General features: G+C 45.8%; 1 protein-coding gene across 1 annotated transcript in view; it reads right to left on the bottom strand.

Moving 5' to 3' along the window:
• Window positions 1-18100: 18100 nt before the first annotated feature.
• Window positions 18101-18801, bottom strand: part of MAP3K9 (mitogen-activated protein kinase kinase kinase 9) — an 89583-nt gene continuing 88882 nt past the window's right edge. Inside the window, exon 12 of the mRNA XM_039534600.1 lies at window positions 18101-18421. Within this exon, the coding sequence (XP_039390534.1) occupies window positions 18320-18421 (102 nt within the window). The 3' untranslated portion in view covers window positions 18101-18319. The remainder of the gene's footprint in view (window positions 18422-18801) is intronic.

Genomic DNA, 18801 nt, shown 5'->3' with positions numbered 1-18801 from the left:
TTCTCTCAGCTGCAGCTCTGATTAACACAGTCTCCCCTGCATCCTCTTGATCTGCTCATGAAAATATTAAATAGGCTGCACTTGTGACAGATACTCTGAGAGGCCCCACTAGACAGCTCTATACATGACACTGCATCCATCTCATTAGTTCCACCTAATTATTATTATTTGTCCTGCAGTAGTGCCCAGTGACAACATGCCAGGTGCTGCACAGACACAGAACCAAGGTCCCTTCCCAAAAGTGTCCAGATTTTGCTAGCTTTTCTACACAAGTATCATTCGGAGAAGGGTCAAATTGTCCTCTTTTTTTCCCGTGCATGGAGGGAGGGGATGAGAAGCCTGTGGTTGTCCTACTGGGGAGCACAAAACGGAGGAAGAATGTTTCTATAGCATTCTTCTACAGAAATCCCTCCTTGAGCAACGGTTCCACGCATGGGGGAGATATACATCCTCTCCCTACCACCCCTGGGATAAACACTGCTACAGTGTCAGTATTAACGTTTCCACAGAGAGATTCTTGGTACTATTGAACCTTCCTCTGAAGGCAGGGCTGAGGGAGAGAAGGTGGTGAGGGGAGAAGTTGGCAGGGGAGCGTGTTGCATGAGGGTTCAGTTGGATCTGTACTGCCAGGAAACCTTAAACAGTGGATTGCAGGGGCTAAAGGGGAATGTGGAGGACCCAGCTTTCCTCCTCTCTCCTTGCAAAGAGCAGAGGGAGAGATCCCCTCCTTGTCCCTCTCCCTGGCTTGTGGAAAGCAGAGCTCCAACACAGCCTGTCCCCCAAACCATGAAGCAGGCATCTGTGAGTTCTAGAGGTTCAACCCCACTTCTTCAATTAGAAGGAAAAACACCTTAGGTGGAAGAAGAGAGAGAAAACTCTGTAAGGGGAAGCTCACCTGGTTTCCTGTCCCTGAATAAAGTTTCCCACGTAAGGGACTGCTTAGGCCTTAGTCGCTTATGTTCAGCTAGAAGAACATGCAATGGACATGGCCTAGCAGACAAACACTTATTTAAGGACTGCAGATCTTGATGAAGGGAAATGCTTGTGCCCACCCAATCCTCCACCACCTCCATTTTATCCTTCCCCACAAAATTAAAAACGAGCAGGTCCAGGGCTGCTCTGGATGCACTGAAATACTTTTTCAGGAACTATTAAAAGAAAAACAAAAAGGCCTGTGGCAGCTTTCACAAGTCATTCTTCTTCCTAATGAATCATTAAAAGGATGGTTCTTTTGGTGCATTGCTTACTCCATAACTTGCCACGGGATTCAACATTTTCCTGCTAGTGGTGCCTGCTCTTACTGGAACCTTGTGTGTTTCTCCATTGATCTCTAGCCAGGAACAGCTATTTTGTTTTAATGTCATTATCTATGCTAACAATTGGATTTAGCTCTACAAGAGTTAGGTGATGTATACATCAGCTAAAACCATGGGTCAGGTCTGAGAGCAGACATGTGGCCAGAGGAGGGGATTAGGAAGTAGGAGTCGTACTAGCTTCCAGTCCCAGCTCTGCTCATCAGTTTGTACCTTGCAAAAGCAATTTCTGTGCCTCAGTTTGTTTGTAAAACGAGTTTGATAATAGGAGTGACCAGTTTTGTGGGGGTGTTAGGAGAACTAATTGGTGTTTGTAAAGCACCACAGAATCCTTGGATGTACAAGATGCAACAGTACCAAGGACAAAGTATGCCTGTATGTCACAGGGCTGCCCTTACCACCCCTCATCACATTTTTTTGATGCAAGACGATCAGATTATTTCATTGAAATACATTTTTACCCCATATTTTTCTAGCTGTTGACCAAACACTCATTGTATCTGTGACGAAGTGGGACTGTTCTTAATGTTTCCTCTGAATACTGTGTGGGTGCCTCAGTTTCCCCTATGCCTTTCTTAAGTCTCCAGTGTGCATAAATGGCCGACACTCTGTCTCCTGGCAACAAATGACTAGGGCCCTCCCCCCCGGCAGATGGGGTTGTCTGGCTCACTAGGCCCCAGAATGGACCCGGCTGAGGGATCCCGTTCTCTGTACCTACAAGCTCTGTTTTAGACCGTGTTCCTGTCATCTAATAAACCTCTGTTTTACTGGCTGGCTAAGAGTCACGTATGACTGCGAAGTCGGGGTGCAGGACCCTCTGGCTTCCCCAGGACCCCGCCTGGGCAGACTCGCTGTGGGAAGCACACGGAGGGGAAGAGGATGCTGAATGCTCCAAGGTCAGACCCAGGAAGGTGAAGCCGTGTGAGCTTCTTGCCCTGAAGACAGTCTGCTCCAGGGGAGAGGAGGCTCCCCAAAGTCCTGACTGGCTTTGTGGGGAGCAGTTCCAGAGCATCGCCCGGGGACTCCGTGATAGTATCCAAATGTTCTCACTTTTTGATGAAAAAACTGTTTTGACCCCACATTTTTAGTTTTGGATAAATTTTTGACCTACATCAGATTTTTTTTCATGGAAACACGTTTTTGTCCCAAATGTTTCTCTCTCCCCACCATTTCTTTTGATGGCCACTTTCAGGCCCTGATCCTCTACAAAGAAAGTTGCAATAAGCAGCCAGTAGAAATTTATGAGCAAGAGAGGGAGCACAGAGGAACATGATCTTCCTTTAACACCCCACCGCTCTATTTTTACCCTGAGCAGTTACAAATAATCCGGCCACTTCTACCACTCAGTGTGGTCACCATAGGGCTTAGCTTTACTTGCACTCATATGAAGCCTCCATTCACACTTGCACTAGAGCACAACAAATGTTTGCACTGTGCAAGAACATGCAGGGTCCAGAGTTCAGTCTTAATTTTAATAAATACACAATGAGGAAAACTGACTTCCCTGAAGGAAGATGGATCATCTGAGCACCCCACACTCTCACCTGGCTCCCTGTTTGTTTCCAGATTCAAATCAAGGTCCTTGTCTCTGTGATTTTCAACCCAGACTACCCAGAGGCCAACTCACCATCCACGACCCGTCAAGATATCCTGCATGAGTGAAGTTGTGGAAACTAGAAGTCTCCAGATGAAATTTTTGAGAGACGAAGACCAAGCATCTGGGGGTGAACACAAGGGATGGTGAAGAGCCATTTAAGCTAATGGGCAATGCTGGCACAGGAACAAATGGGTATGAACTAGCCATGAGTAAAGTTAGTGGGGAATTAGAAAAAGGTTTCAAGTATCAGAGGGGTAGCCGTGTTAGTCTGGATCTGTAAAAAGCAACAAAGAGTCCTGTGGCACCTTAGAGACTAACAAATGTATTGGAGCATAAGCTTTCGTGGGTGAATACCCACTTCGTCAGACGCATTTTGACAAAGTGGGTATTCACCCACGAAAGCTCATGCTCCAATACATTTGTTAGTCTCTAAGGTGCCACAGGACTCTTTGTTGCTTTTTAGAAAAAGGTTTGTAACCCTCAGAGAGTTGAAGTGCTAGAACAGTCTCCTAGAAAGAATAGTGGAAACCTGACTGGTTTTATAGCAGACCTTGATAAGCTTGTGAACAGGATTATATGACATGTGCCTGTGATAGCAGGGGAATGGACTCAATGACCCAGGTGGTCCGTTCCAGTGCTACATTCTTATGTTCATTCTCAGTGCTGAGTCTTAGAGCATGGTATTCGCTGCCAGATAGACTGACCCTTAGTATGAGCCGTTTCAGAGCCTGGCGCAAAACCCATCCCTCCACCAAAGCCTACCAGCAATAGCAGAAACAGAAAGGAGAAAGAATTAGGAGGACAAGGCATCCCAAAGGCAAATTTAAGCAGCTGAACCCTAACATGACAAGAGCTGAGTTCAATTCAACCACTATCGTTTGCTGATCTTCATTTAATATTGTGACAGGTTTCAGAGGGGTAGTCGTGTTAGTCTGGATCAGCAAAAACAATGAGGAGTCCTTGTGGCACCTTAGAGACTAACACATTTATTTGCGCATAAGCTTTTGTGGGCTAAAACCCACTTGATTAAATACATGGAGTGAAAAATACAGTAGGCAGGTATAAATACACAGCACATGAAAAGATGGGAGTTGCCTTACCAAGTGAGGGGGTCAGTGCTAATGAAGCCAGTTCAGTCAGGGTGGATGTGGCCCATTCCCAACAGTTAACAAGAAGGTGTGAGTATCAACGGAGGGAAAATTACTTTTTGTAGTGACCCAGGCACTCCCAGTCTAATTGTGTGTTTCAGTGCTATTCTTGTAAATACATAACTTGGCAGATAGCTCAGATTTGATTAGATGCTACAAAAATCTGATTAACTTATCTATGAGAAAATGCAGAAAAGGACACAGAATAGGAGAGAGCAGGGCAAAGAGAAACTGAGTGGCAGTAGGTGGGATATGTGGAAGTGAGCAAGAAATTGACAGGAACACATGCAATCAGGCATGAACAAGGGAATAGAGTGGGAGCAGGTGGCTTGGGAGGACAAAAGCAGAAATGGATGGAGTATGGGTATACAGAGCATGTGGGGCAGCAGGGAGAGGGGACTGGCTAGCTCACGGACTGGGTAGTGCAACATGGAGCATTTCCTGATCACCAGATTAGCACTGGTGGGAAGCCTTTACCATCTGATGACTGTTGGCCTCTGTGAAATGACTTTTGTCATCTCCATTCAGTTCCTAATGTGCAGGTGTCCACCTCCCAAAATCACCACTGCAACTAGCAGTCTCAGCCCAGAGGCCAAGGGCTGAATGAGCCATGGACCCTGAACTCCCTTTTCATCCCTTCCGGGTCAGTATTGAGGCACATAGGCAGTGAGGGGAAAGTTTTCACTGCCTTTATTTGTGCTACTCCTGTTCTGTGAGCACTTCATTTATTGTAAGAGGAAAGATCAGTCAGGGGATTTTCACTGTATTCCTGTAACAGGTCTAGTCAGTAGTCACCCATCAGTTGATGCAGGGGCCGATATAGGTTTAAGCTCCCAAAACCTGTTTGTCACTAGCAAATTAACCTGCGGCTGCTACCTGGCTTTCTGTACAAAGCTGACAGGACATTTTCCTTGGAATGGGATGGCTCAGGAAAGTTGATTTGGGTGAAAGAATGTGGAAGTTCAGCCCCCAGAGAATAGCTATTAGCCAGAATGGGCAGGGATGGTGTCCCCAACCTCTGTTTGCCAGAAGCTGGGAATAGGTGACAGGAGATGGATCACTTGACGATTACCTGTTCTGTTCATTCCCTCTGGGGCACCTGGCATTGGCCACCATCGGAAGACAGGATACTGGGCTAGAAGGACCATTGGTCTGACCCAGTATGGCTGTTCTTATGTTCTAAACCCCACTAGCAAGCTGACAAGTTGTGGCTTGTTTCAGGAGAGATGCAGGCAGTGGTTGGGTGGTGGCACGCTGCCTAATGCCCATTCTACAATTCAAGCCCCACGTCCTCAGCAAAATGAAATTTTCACACAGGTTGCATGCTTGATGTGAAGGCAGCAAGCCACTGAATCCCATTAGAAAGACAAAGTGCACACGCATTTCCTGTGCAACTCGTAACTCCAGGTCCCTGTAGAGCAGTGTTTCCCAAGCTTGTGACGCCACTTGTGCAGGGAAAGCCCCTGGCAGGCTGGGCCGGTTTGTTTACCTGCTGTGTCCGCAGGTTCGGCTGATTGTGGCTCCCACTGGCCGCGGTTCGCTGCTCTAGGCCAATGGGAGCTGCAGGAAGCAGTGTGGGCCGAGGGACATACTGGCCGCCGTTTCCTGCAGCTCCCATTAGCCTGGAGCAGCAAACCACAGCCACTGGGAGCCGCGATCTTCCGAACCTGCGGACGCAGCAGGTAAACAAACCGGCCCGGCCCGCCAGGGGCTTTCCCTACACAAGCAGCGTCCCAAGTTTGGGAAACACTGCTGTAGAGTGATAAAGCCCACAGAGCAGAGTTGATGTGCCCCCCAATGGAATACTGAATAATGTAATTTTTTTTCTCCCCTGCTTTGTAGGATCCATAACCTTGCAAAATTAAGATACGTAGCCTAGATGGAAGTCCTGCATATTCTCCCCTCAATGCACACAAACACTTATCTTTCAGCTACCTGAGACACACATGGGTACCTTCAGGGAATCCTAATTAAATGCTCAGCATGTCCCTTTATCAGCCAGGGATGTTGTCATCCCCCTTATCAGACTGCACACAGCTGTGGAAGCATTGAGCCTTTGCAGAATTCAGTCTTCACTCAGGGTAACCTGCCCTCCAAGGTATGTTACAATGAAGGGCAAAAATCACAAAACCAGCTGGACTTTTGTTTTCAGGTTGTTGCCTGGTCTGTCAGCACGGAGATGGAGACACCTTTTTGCCCACCCTCTCAGACAAGGGGCAAAGAGTATGTGGGTGGGGTGAGACGTGGAGAATGCTTTTTGACTTCATGATTTATAACATGCCAACAGTATAACTCCCACCTCCCCTTGATCTGCATGGCATCAGCACCAGCTGCTGACACCATGAAGGGATTCCCACTTAGCATTGCTAAGAACCATGCAGAAAAACCTTGTTTTCTATTCAAAAAGGCTGCATACATTTAAAAAAAAATAACCCTCAAAACCAAACAAAGTCCTATCTGGTATCTCTGTCTATAAATTGCAGAGCATGCAGTCCTATCAGCTGGGGGCCATGTGGGAAGGACAGTGTTACACAGGTGTCTTTTGTGCTATCAGATTTTTTGAAGTGAATTTATTGCTGGCTAACAGCCCTGGGGACAGGACACCCTCTATCCCCGGAACAGCTATAACATGGGCAGCAGCAGAGCAAGTACCTGCAATGCTGCCCTGCCAATATGTCTCAATTCTGCCTGGGGCTCATACAACTGCACTGAGGTGACTAGCAGTGAGAAGAGAGTTCACTTTTCAGTCTTGATCCCCCTGCCCCCCCCCCTTTTTAAACTCCCAGCAAATGGAGCCAGTTCACAGATTCATCAATTCCAAGGCCATACACACAGGACTTTCCCCAGAATAATTCCTTTTGAACCGGAGTGATCATAATTCTTTGCTCTTATAAAACACCTTTCATCCAAGATTTTAAAATGCTTTATAAATAATGCATTACCCCTCACAGTACTCCTGGGTGGTAATAGTAACATCCCTGTTTTACAGATTGGACGACTGAGGGACAAAAGAGTAACTGATTTACCCAGAGTCACAGAAAATCTGGGGCAGAATTGGGAGAAGAACCCAGGCATCCCCAGTTCTAACACCTAGATACAATCCCTCCAATGGTGTGACAGGTCTAACATGTACTGTCAAATGAGATAGGCCAGAGCACAAAAGCCTACTAGGAACCATACTGAAACCAACTCCCCCTAATGCTCAGCCACTCAGCAGCTGCCACATGCTAGTGGTCACCACTGCCCTGAAGCAGAATCAGGCAGGTGAGATCTATGAAAGGGTTCCTGTCCTCATTACCAATGGCCTATTTAACAGCATGCGCTGTTTCCATTTGCATTCATCTAAATTGCTTAGTGACCCCCCCCTTCCTGCTGAACCATTCCCTGACAGAGAAACTTCAGTGCTATGGTGTGGAGGCAAGATGAGCAGGTGAAAATGAAAAAGCCCTTGCAGCAAATTTTGTCCTTCTAGACTGTTTAAAACAGCACATAGAACATCAGGGCACTGACAAACAACACATTTGTGCTCTCCACCCATGCCAGGTATTTCAGTGGAATTCCTTTCTGCAACCTCCTGTGGCACAGAGCTGTTAGTGATCGGTGATCCTTTTGCACTAATAGGTATGGGTCCTGTAGCTGGAGACCAGGAGCAGCTCCTCCTTAGTCATCAGAAGAAGCTGCAGTGAGAGACTACCAGCTGGTGTCAGATACTCAAAATCATGCTCAGTAAAAACTGTTCCTGGCTGCTGTGGCATCACCTTGGCCACAAACCTTTATTCCCAAAAGGAAATTATCCTGGCAACACTGACATTCCAGGACATCTGGTGCCAAATCTTGCCCACAGGTCATGGACTTTAGATTGACCCATCTCAGCACTGCTGAGAAGACAAAAGAGCTGCATCCCATACAAGTTTCACATAAGCCATTACCTCCTGTGGTCAAATCAAGGCATTTCACCTGCACTTACAATTAAAATACACATTATAGTGCACATCAGCCTAACTCAGTGGTTCCCAAACTTTTGAAGTCAGCCCCTGCCTTACTCTTAAAGTAATTTTCCCTCCCCCCTGCCCCCCAGGCACTGGGGCTGGGAGCAGGGCCACGGTCAGGGGTGCAGGTGAGAGCTGGGGACTGGTGTGGCCCAGCCCCCACCCCCAGTCACAGAGGCCAAGGCCAGGGCTGGAGCTTAGGGCAGAGCAGAGCAGGGCTGGGTGGCACTTCCTCCATATCCCATTGTGGCCCCCCGAATATTCTTCTGCACCCCTCGAGGGGTTGTGCCTCAAGAGTTTGGGGACGCCTGGCCTAACTCCAGCCTGACACCAAGACACCGCTGAGTACCTTCTACGCTCATATTGCTGAGCATCAAGCAAGTGGTGTATTCACTGAGCTGTGTAAAAATGAAGGCAGACACACATCTGTAACATGATGAATGGGATCCCTAAGAGTAGGTGTGGGAGACTGACAGACAGAGACAGAAATCGGCAAAGGAGAATTGTCAGGTCTCTGACTGACCTGGAGAGGGATAGGTAATCTCTTCTGAACACTTGCATGGACTTAGGTGCAGACCTCAGAGTAAGTTCAGTTCATTGTTTTCCAGATCAGAATACAGGTCAGGGTCCAGAGCCCCAGGCACACACTGCAAGTGTTAATGCTACAGCAGCAAATTGCTTTTACTGTAAGTTGCTAATAACCACCAGGAGATCATCATGTGCCCATTACATTATACACAATACAAGCCCACCCACACACCAAGGCTGGCGGTAAGAGTACACAAAGGAAATAGCTTCTTATGCCCTGCTCATTTGGAGCACAACATCTCTTGCAAGTTCTGCACCCTACGTGCTCATCTCAGAAGGGCCGGAAGCATAGCCTTGTTAAGATACAGGATTAGGAATGCGGAGATGTAGCCTCTGCTCCTGGCTCTGCTGCAGACTCATGGTGTGACCGCAGACAAGTCACTTAACCTCCCTCTCGCTCCATTTCCCCATCTGTAAAATGGGGATCAAACTTCTCCACATCATGATGTTATGAGACCTATTCATGTTCAGCGGTTTATGGGAGGGGCTCAGGCACTACGGCAGCGCGTGCCACACAAATTCCCATAAATGAACTAGACACTACTATCCCCCTAGAAGGGCCAAAGGGTGAGGCAACTTGAGGCCCTGCTGAAGGGTGGGGTCTGTACATAGTGAGGTTGTCCTGACATACCAACTGTGAAGACCTGACAAAGGATTCTTCTCACTCCCAATGGGATGAGTGTGACAAGCTGTGTAAAGGTACAACAGGGGAATAGTTTTATTCTAGTTAGAAGCTTACAAAGAAAAAGTTCCAATACTTGGCTCCATGTGGACAAGGTGGGAATCTAGGAGCTCATAGCAAAGCCTGAAACGCTCACCATAATCTGCAAACAGCTAGTTAAGTTCTAGCTCCCCCTAGTGATATGTCGCATAACAGAATTACCTGCCCAAGGAATAAATCTTTGAAGATGCCCATGCAGTTATGACATTGATATCACAGGGCAAAGTTGAGACTTCATTGCGTATTTAGAGGAACTAACCTTTCCAAGGGAATATGGCATGATTGCCATCTCCTAGTAGTCAAGGCAGAGCTTGCATTGACTGCTCCGGGTGCCCATTTATTAACAGCGTGTTTAGTTTTGTACAAGACACAATCCTTGCCTGAAAGAGCTACCCTCTAAACACCAGACAGCTAGACATGCTGCAAGACCCAAGGTCATCATATGAAGTTTAAAAATCATTTTACTGCTTTTATTGATTAGATAGATTATTATTCTTCACTTTAAAATTGGCTGTTGCAGAAATGTCTTGAGGCATTTCCTGCTTAAACTACTTAGATAAAGAGTGAATGCCGTTGGACTTACTCAAAAACCACTGTAATTTAGACCCACATGGTGGTCCAAGATGTTTGATTTGTAAGACTCCCTTATGGAAAAGTCACATAGAAAATTATAGCCTTTCTGTAAGTATTTTGAAGCAGACTTTAGAATTTAATAGATAATTATATCCCTGTTATAGAATTCCTTAGGATGCTGCAAAAAAAACTTATTGAAAGCATATACTTCTCTATAGAACATAATAGTAGTTTCTTTTTAGAGGTACGTCAGACTGATTCAAGTCCTTCCTTACAGCAAACATCTTCCAATAGCCTATCAACCTTAGTATTTCCCTGAAAAAGGTCAGAACAGAAGAAAAACCCTCTAAGCACTATTTTGCTGTATCCCATCCTTCATCTGTCCATTGTTTATTTAGATACTAACCTCTTTGGGGCAAGGAATGTCTTCTTACTTTTACTGTAAAAGGGCCAAGAGCACATATGACACAATAATCAATAATAAAAGGTGTGGTGGGTTAGTATACTGGCCTTTCACCTGTGTGGATCCGAGTTTAACTCCTAGGTAAAATAGAAATATTCTAGAGTGGGGGATCCTTCAAGGTTAGTAATACTAGAGATTTATGCAGGTTAGAGAACCATCACACAGTTCAGCTTTGATATGTAGTTTTCTCAGGAGAAGCCCAGGACTGAAATAACATGACAGTGTCAAGATCGCCAGCACTGACAGAATCATGAGGGAGCCAGGACTAGAATACCAGGGACACTATAGGTCAGGATCAAAGGCTATGCATTTGTAGAGGGCAGGGGAGCTGGCTCCAGATTAGAATAGTAGGGATTGGTGCAGATCAGGATTCAGGTGCTCTGCCAGAGTACAAGGACAAAATTAGAATAGTTGAGGACACTGCAAACTGAGGAACACTGCCATAGGTGTGCAGGGGCTTGGGACTGAAACAATCTGTTTTGGGTGATGACTGCAATTGAGGACAGAAGTGCACTGGCGGAGCTGTGTAGGGAACAGAGTGCTGGAACAGTCCGATAGTGTTGCAGACACAGCAGAATCTTGAGGAGGGGGAAAAGAAGGCATATACATTTAGAGACTGGTTTGCTAAATGAAACAGTCTTTGCTCCTTCTGAAGTCAGTATCAAAAACACTTCAGAGGTGCGAGGAAGAGACAGCTGCATTGTAAGAGAGGAGAGTTCACAGACTATCGCTAAATAAGAATGGCCATACTGGGTCAAACCAAAGGTCCATCCAGCCCAGTATCCTGTCTACCGACAGTGACCAATGCCAGGTGTCCCAGAGGGAGTGAACCTAACAGGTAATGATCAAGTGATCTCTCTCCTGCCATCCATCTCCACCCTCTGACAAACAGAGACTAGGGACACCATTCCTTACCCATCCTGGCTAATAGCCATTAATGGATTTAACCTCCATGCATTAATCTAGTTCTCTTTTAAACCCTATTATAGTCCTAGCCTTCACAACCTCCTCAGGCAAGGAGTTCCACAGGTTGACTGTGCGCTGTGTGAAGAACTTCCTTTTATTTGTTTTAAACCTGCTGCCCATTAATTTCATTTGGTGGCCCCTAGTTCTTATATTATGGGAACAAGTACATAACTTTTCCTTATTCACTTTCTCCACACCACTCGTGATTTTATATACCTCTATCATACCCCCACCTTAGTCTCCTCTTTTCCAAGCAGAAAAGTCCTAGCCTCTTTAATCTCTCCTCATACCCCTAATCATTTTGGTTGCCCTTCTCTGAACCTTTTCTAATCCGTACGCAGTATTCAAGATACGGGCGTACCATGGATTTATATAAGGGCAATAAGCCTAGGTGTGCGCAGCACATTTCATTACGGTGTGCACCCAGGGAATTTTTTTTTTAAAAAGGCGAACATCATAAAGGTTGGGGTGCGGGAGGGAGTGCGCTGTGTGGGAGGGGGTGCAGTGTGCAAGAAGGGGCTCAGGGCAAGGGACTGGGGCAGAGGAGGGGTGTGGGGTGCATGAGGGAGCTCAGAGAAGGGGGTTGGGTTGCAGGAGGGGACTCAGGGCAGGGGGTTGGGGTTCAGGAGGGTGGGGAGTGTGGCAGGGGCTCACGGCAGTGAGTTGGGGTGCAGGGTGCAGCAGGGGGCTCAGGGCAGGGGGTTGGGGTGTGAGGTGCAGGCAGGAGACTTAGGGCAGGGGGTTGGGGTACAGGAGGGGTGCGGGGTGTGGCAGGGGGCTTAGGGCATGGAGTTGGGGTGCATGGGGTGCAGCGTGCAGCAGGGGGCTCAGGACAGGAGGTTGGGGTGTGAGGTGCAGGCAGGGGGCTTAGGGCAGGGAGTTGAGTACAGAGGGGTGCGGGGTGCAGGCAGGGGGCTCAGGGCAGGGGGTTGGGGTGCAGGAGGGGGCACAGGACAGGGGGTTGGGGGGCAAGGTGCTTTCCTTTTTACCACTGTCTTGGAAAACTGAAGATTTAGTTTAGTTTAGATTGAGGTTTAGAAGGAGATATGGATGCGCTATTGTTACCATTACACTTTTCAAATACACCATAATAGAGGCCCAACTTAAATGTATACCCCCAAAAACATAGCAAAAGAACTAAACAACAGCTGTGGCTTAACAACCACGTAAAAGAAGCAGAGAGAGATAAGAAGGCATCTTTTAAAAAGTGGAAGTCAGATCCTAGTGAGGTAGATAAAAAGGAGCATAAATGCTGCCAAATTAAGTGTAAAAATGTAATAAGAAAAGCCAAAAGGGAGTCTGAAGAACAGCTAGCCAAAAACTCAAAAGGTAATAACAAAATGTTTAAGTACATCAGAAGCAGGAAGCTGATTCCCTATGTTGGGATTCCCTATGTTGCTAGGACAGAGCAGGACAGCCCCCGTCACAGTCACCACAGGTAAGAGTCCCACCTCCATCAAGACAGGAGAAAGAGTTAATGTGGTAGCACCATCGTACATTGCAAATAACACACTGAACGTCTGATACCCTCAGTTCATGCTGACAGATTGACTGCATCTCCCAAGATACAGTCAATACAGAAACAAATTGCTGCTTCTTTAACTGCCAAGTGAGAGAAGCACCAGACTGCCCTTCAAGTCAACTTACTAAATGAACATTTTAGACGTTTAAGCAAGATACAAAAAAGTGATCTGAATGACATTCCCTCCCATTAATAGAAGAAATTTAAAAGAAAGAAGGCTAATGGAGATGGAACATCTTCTTACATATCTGTTGAGAAGCAGACATGTAATTAGGATAAACATCCTATATACCAAGGTTATGATTCACATTTCAAACTATTCCCAGTTTATTTAGTTACTTAAAAATGAAAATGTCTTCAGTAAGCACAAGATGTACAAGATTATTGGACTAAGCACTGTATCATGAAGCCATTTGAAAAGATGGGCCTCCCTCTGATTTCATGTATTTATTACTACTATTGGTACCTGGAATTTGTAGGTGGGAGTTGTAAGGAATGACAGACCTTGAGGTTTGATGCTGACAGCCCATTAACCCATTTTCAATCTCCATACAAGCAACTTTGTGCTAAGGATACCAAGGTATCCTAATGTATTTCAGCAGGTCATTTCCTATACTAAAAGTATAATACTTAGACCTACCAATAGAAGGCATTTTCTGAAAGGAGGAGCTAAATCTATCCATGACAGAACTCAAAGTTACAGCTGAGATGAATTAAGTCGAAAGTACACACATTACGAGTTTGAAGACAAGGATTTATTGTTTTTCATAAAAGATGTGCGATACCCAGGTAGGGGGTAACATGCTCTGATCAAAGATAAAAAGATCTGACGAGATAAGTTTGTAGAATAATAGGAACAAAGAACAATGAATGTGCCATTAAACACATCTGGTAAATCAAAATGTGTATGTCTGCACATAGCTGCTTTAATAATAAATTACATTACTAGGACACCTTTCATGCTTAAGGAGCCAAAGTGGTTTATAAACTATATACATGCAGGAATGACTTCACCCGTCACTAAAATACATCTGCTCGGAGAGGAATGTGACAAACAGCACACAAACACTGAAAAACAGTTTAGAACAGAAAATGAAGAATCCCATATCTAATGAAAACTGCAGGGGGAATCAGAATGCAATTTCCTGCACTGGAATTTTGCTGGGTGACTGGGGTTAATCCCCCCTACTGCTGTGAAAAGCGCCATGAGATTTCAGCTCAATGTCTCAGCCAAGGGAGGATATCTCCTCTACGTTGTTTCTTAACTGGTGGAGAGCAACCCTACAAACTGAATCACTACCTAGAGGTTTCAAGAAGTCTCCCATCCAAGTACTGACCCAGCCCAGTCCATTTTACTTTGTGAGAACTGACAGAATTACTGGACACAATCTATATCAACAGCTAACCATCCCATGGTGAGTGCTTCAATTAGGTGGTATTCCCATTGTGACACCCTGGCACCCCCCTATCCACCACTGTCATCTAATGATACGTTTTGGACAAAATATTCTAAAAGTCTTGATCTGCTAGCAAATAAAATCTCGTTGGGTTGTATGTGCTATCACTGTACGTGAAGTTATGAAGTTCAGCTATGTATGTGCTACTGAAGCATGTTGTAAGGTTGAAAACACTCACAAGCAGCCTTTCAGGTACAACAGTAAAAAGGCCAAACAATGTTAATGGCTTATTGAGGACATACACACAAGCACAAGGATTAGCCTAGGAACTGTGTACAACAGAAACCTCTCAGAGATAGCACTACAGAATGGGAACTGTTTGACCCAGGTCACAGCAAAAGAGCTTTCCAGCAAGTGGGAAGAAGATATAAAAGGGGGAAATGACATCATGATGGTACCTCACGCTTCCCACAACTACACACCTGAAAGTACCAGAGGAAAAAGACTGAACCTGGGGGGAAGAGGGCGGAAGAGGGATTTTAGCCTGTGTATGGAAACCTGGTGAACTACTTGTATCATCAGCCAGTGTGAGAAATTGCTAATTCAGACCCAATTTTTCTAATATTTTAGGCTTAGTTTGCGGTTTTGTTTATTTACTAGGTAATCTCCTTTGATCTGTGTGCTATCACTTATAATCACTGAAAAGCTCTATATCTGTAGTTAATAACTCTATTGTAGATTTTACCTAAAACACTGTGTGTTGTTTGACATGCAAAGGGGATAAATCTCACTGCATGAACAAGAGTTGGTGCATGTCCACCACTTTCCTTTGTAGAAGTGGTGGACTGGGTAATAAATTCATGCTGGTTGGGTTTTGACCAGGGCAGGATTGTACAGCTTTGGGGTCCTAGGCTCGGGAGCTGAGGGTATTTGGCTGTAGCCTCTCTATTGTGGGTTCATGAGTGGCTGGCCAGAGCATTCATGAACACAGCTGGGTGTGATCCCTGCCTGTGGATGTTGGTGAGTACAAGCTTGGAGGGCTTTGCAGCTTGTCACAACATCCTGGGGCAAGCGGGAACCCAGATTGGTGAGACAGGGTTCAGCTGTACTTCAGTTCCAGGTGGCACCCTGGGGGGCGAGGAACCCATCACCTAATAATGTCTTCATAATTCTTAGTACCCTTTGAGGACATCTGCTTCAGTGGGAATGCAGAGCATCCCCTCAGGCTGATAGTCAGCAGCAGATGCTAAGACTGAAAGCTCATCTGTACCTGCAGGATCCAAAGACAGAAAGAGTAGTGTGCCTAGTGTGGCAAAATACCTGCCCCTCTGTTTGTTAGCTCAGTCCTTCCCAGCCTCAGAGGCACAGGCTAGGGCACAAGGGAAAAAAAAAACCCTTCTCAATCTCACAAGGCCGGGCTGATTCCTTCTCAGCCAGCCCCCTAGCTCTAGTTTCTTTCCCCCCCCTTGGGGAGAATGCCCTCTGTCCTGCAACGAGTCTCAGAGCTCAGCTGTCCCTCCTTGCTGGCAGCTGCCCTGCTTCTCTCATCCTCCTTCCCCCCTCTCAGCTTCCTTGTCAGGGAGGGTTTAAAAAGGTCTCTAGCAACTGGGGCCAGCTGAACCTGATTAGTTGCTTCCTACCCCTGCCCCAGCTGAACCTTATTTTGCTGGCTAAGCCTTCCGGGCTAATCGTTACCCCTCTCCAGGTAGCTAATTGGCCTGAATTTGCCACACTAGACCCTGTTCACATCAAGAAAGGACAGCATCTCATTAGGCCTCTGTTTCCTGGGCCAGGTCCAGCTCAGATCTGTACCTCTGTTTTCCATTTCTCATAAGCCCCTCATATATTCTCCCAGGATATATGCCAAGAAAGCTTTCAAGCAAAGCCTGTTCAGAGAGAGCCCTGAGCATCTCTGAAAAAACACAGCTCAGCAGCCACCAATGTGTTTTCAGCCACTATTTCCTTTTTTTTTTAAATTGCATTTTGTTGTCATAATGAATTACAGAAATAGACATACAAAATAATAGTTAAACAGGAGAGATTTACATCAGGATCTCTGTTGAGAACAGCTAAACATTGTAGGCCAGATCCTGATATCACTGAACTTGTCATTTACTGAAATGGTAGCAAGATGGGACCCTTCAGAAATCTGTGTGTACACACATATGTACACACACAATTTTATTTCACCAATTAACATAGCAACAATGTTCAGTCTTCCTAAAAATTAGACACTAAACGAACAAAAACATTTACTCATGTCTGTATGTGATTTGCTAGCACCTTCACAAGTATGACTCCAATAATTGTGGCATTAAAGAGGAAGGTAGCCTTTCATCTTGAGTAACTCCAAATTTCAAATGACATTTAAATGTTGACTCAAAGGATAGTATTGAACTGTTACAGAAATTAAGAAATGTTCACATAAATAATAAATGAGAACAAGAGCAAAGTAAATAAGAATCACATGAAACCAGCACAGCAGAAAGTATTTGTGAAGGGCTTTCTCAACACATCATCATCAGTTTTTGCCACCTAGCAAAAAAACAAAACAAAACAAAAAACCCAACATGGTAGGATAACCAGACCCCTAAACAATTATATTCATCTTGTTTATCAGCAGCAGTAGCAGGTGCTCAAAATAACTGATGGGTCTGCTCACCACATTGCCTCCTTTCCTTCTTTCTGACACTGCCCTCCGCCTTCCTCATCCCCCTCTCCAGCCCTCTCCCAGCAGGCTGACCAAATGGCAGGAGGAAAAAATTTACCCCTTTACTCTCCCCCTCACTTCCCAGTCTATCCCTACTCTCCACACATCCTCATTCTCATTCTCTCACTAGAATTTCACCCCCCCAACTCCCAGTCATTCCATTTGATCCTACTCTCACCTGCACTTGCTTGCACACTCACCAGTGTTTAACCCACACTCAGCCTTGCCAACCCAAACCTTCCTCCTCCCTGTTCAGAACCCTGCAGAACCTCTTGGTTCCCTCCAACTCAACCCCCACAAAGCTCAACCTCCCCACACCCTCCCAGGCAGGCAACCCTTCCCCAGCTCAGAATCCCCCTTTCCTCAGCTCTGCAGCCCATCCCCCTTCCTTCCTATTTACCCAGCCTGGTTCAGAAATCCTCCCACTCTCATTCCTACCCCCTCCAGGCACATTCAGAAACATTCCTCCTCCCCTCCCCTCCCCACCAGCTGAGAAGTTTCCCTTACTAGCTGCACTTTGAAAAACAGCGTTAGGGCAAGCGGGGGAGGGGGGGAATCCTGCAAAGACTTAGGGCATGTCTACACTTCAGCTGCTTCAGTGGCACAGCTACAGCGCTGCAGTTGTGCTGCTGTGGTACCATAGGGTAGATGCTTCCTACATCAACAGAAGGGGTTTTTCCACCCGTGTAGTTAGTCCATCTCTCCAAGAGGCAGTAACTAGGTCAATGGAAGAAGTCTTCCTTCCTTCAACCTAGTCATGTCTACTCCAGGGACTATGGCACTCGGGGAGCAAATTTTTTCACAGTCCTGGGCAACAGAACTGGGTCAATCTAATCTTTAAATGTAGACCAGACCTTGCACGTGTCCCCAGCTTACACACACACACACACACTGAGTAATCCCACTGAAATCAGTGGAAATAAAGTGTGACAAATGAAACAAGATTTTGGTGGATCAGGGCCTCGATTTGTTCTATATGTCTACATTCTTATAAGGGCGTTTAGCATCACAGTACCTGAGTGGCTCCTGTGAGTACCCATAGAGTTTGTGTCTATTTTGTTTTAAAACTGTGCAGTATCAAAACTGGAAAGAAACTATTAGTTGCTCAGTATATGTATGAAAGAAACCAAGTGATTCTTTTTTTCTGGTTTACAAGTACCATAGTACAGTGACTGCATAGAAGAGGTGGATCCGTTATATGCCATACTTTCAAAACTATACATTAGAATAATATTTTCCGAGACATTTAAAAGTAACATTTTAAAGCTGATCTGAAAGATCTGGAGCAACCCTTCATGGTACACATCACCAGTGACTCATGTCTGCACACATTCAGACTTTCCAAATGACAAACCCAATTCCATCTCCATTTTCTGATATCTCCAAGAAAGGGAAGTCACAGGAAGTCTTTGGATTAATTTTACACCTTGGAGCCTGTGGAGAGAGAGATTAAGTGGTTACCCAAATAACGATGTAGTTTACCTTTTTATCCTGTTTGTGACGCGAGTCTACAGAAGTGCTGCATCTTCTGCCCTTGCCACCTTACCTGCCTGCCTGCTTCCTTCTTATCTGTCTCTTCCTTCTGTGGCCTGGTCTACACTACGCGTTTAAACCGGTTTTAGGAGCGTTAAACCGATTTAACGCCACACCCGTCCACACTAAGAGACCCTTTATATCGATATAAAGGGCTCTTTAAACCGGTTTCTGTACTCCTCCCCAACGAGAGGAGTAGCGCTAATATCGGTATTACCATATCGGATTAGGGTTAGTGTGGCCGCAAATCGACGGTATTGGCCTCCGGGCGGTATCCCACA

This window comes from Mauremys reevesii, linkage group 4, assembly GCF_016161935.1.
Source record: "Mauremys reevesii isolate NIE-2019 linkage group 4, ASM1616193v1, whole genome shotgun sequence".
In the NCBI taxonomy this organism is placed as follows: Eukaryota; Metazoa; Chordata; order Testudines; family Geoemydidae; genus Mauremys; species Mauremys reevesii.
This window is presented reverse-complemented; position numbering and strand designations above follow the sequence as displayed.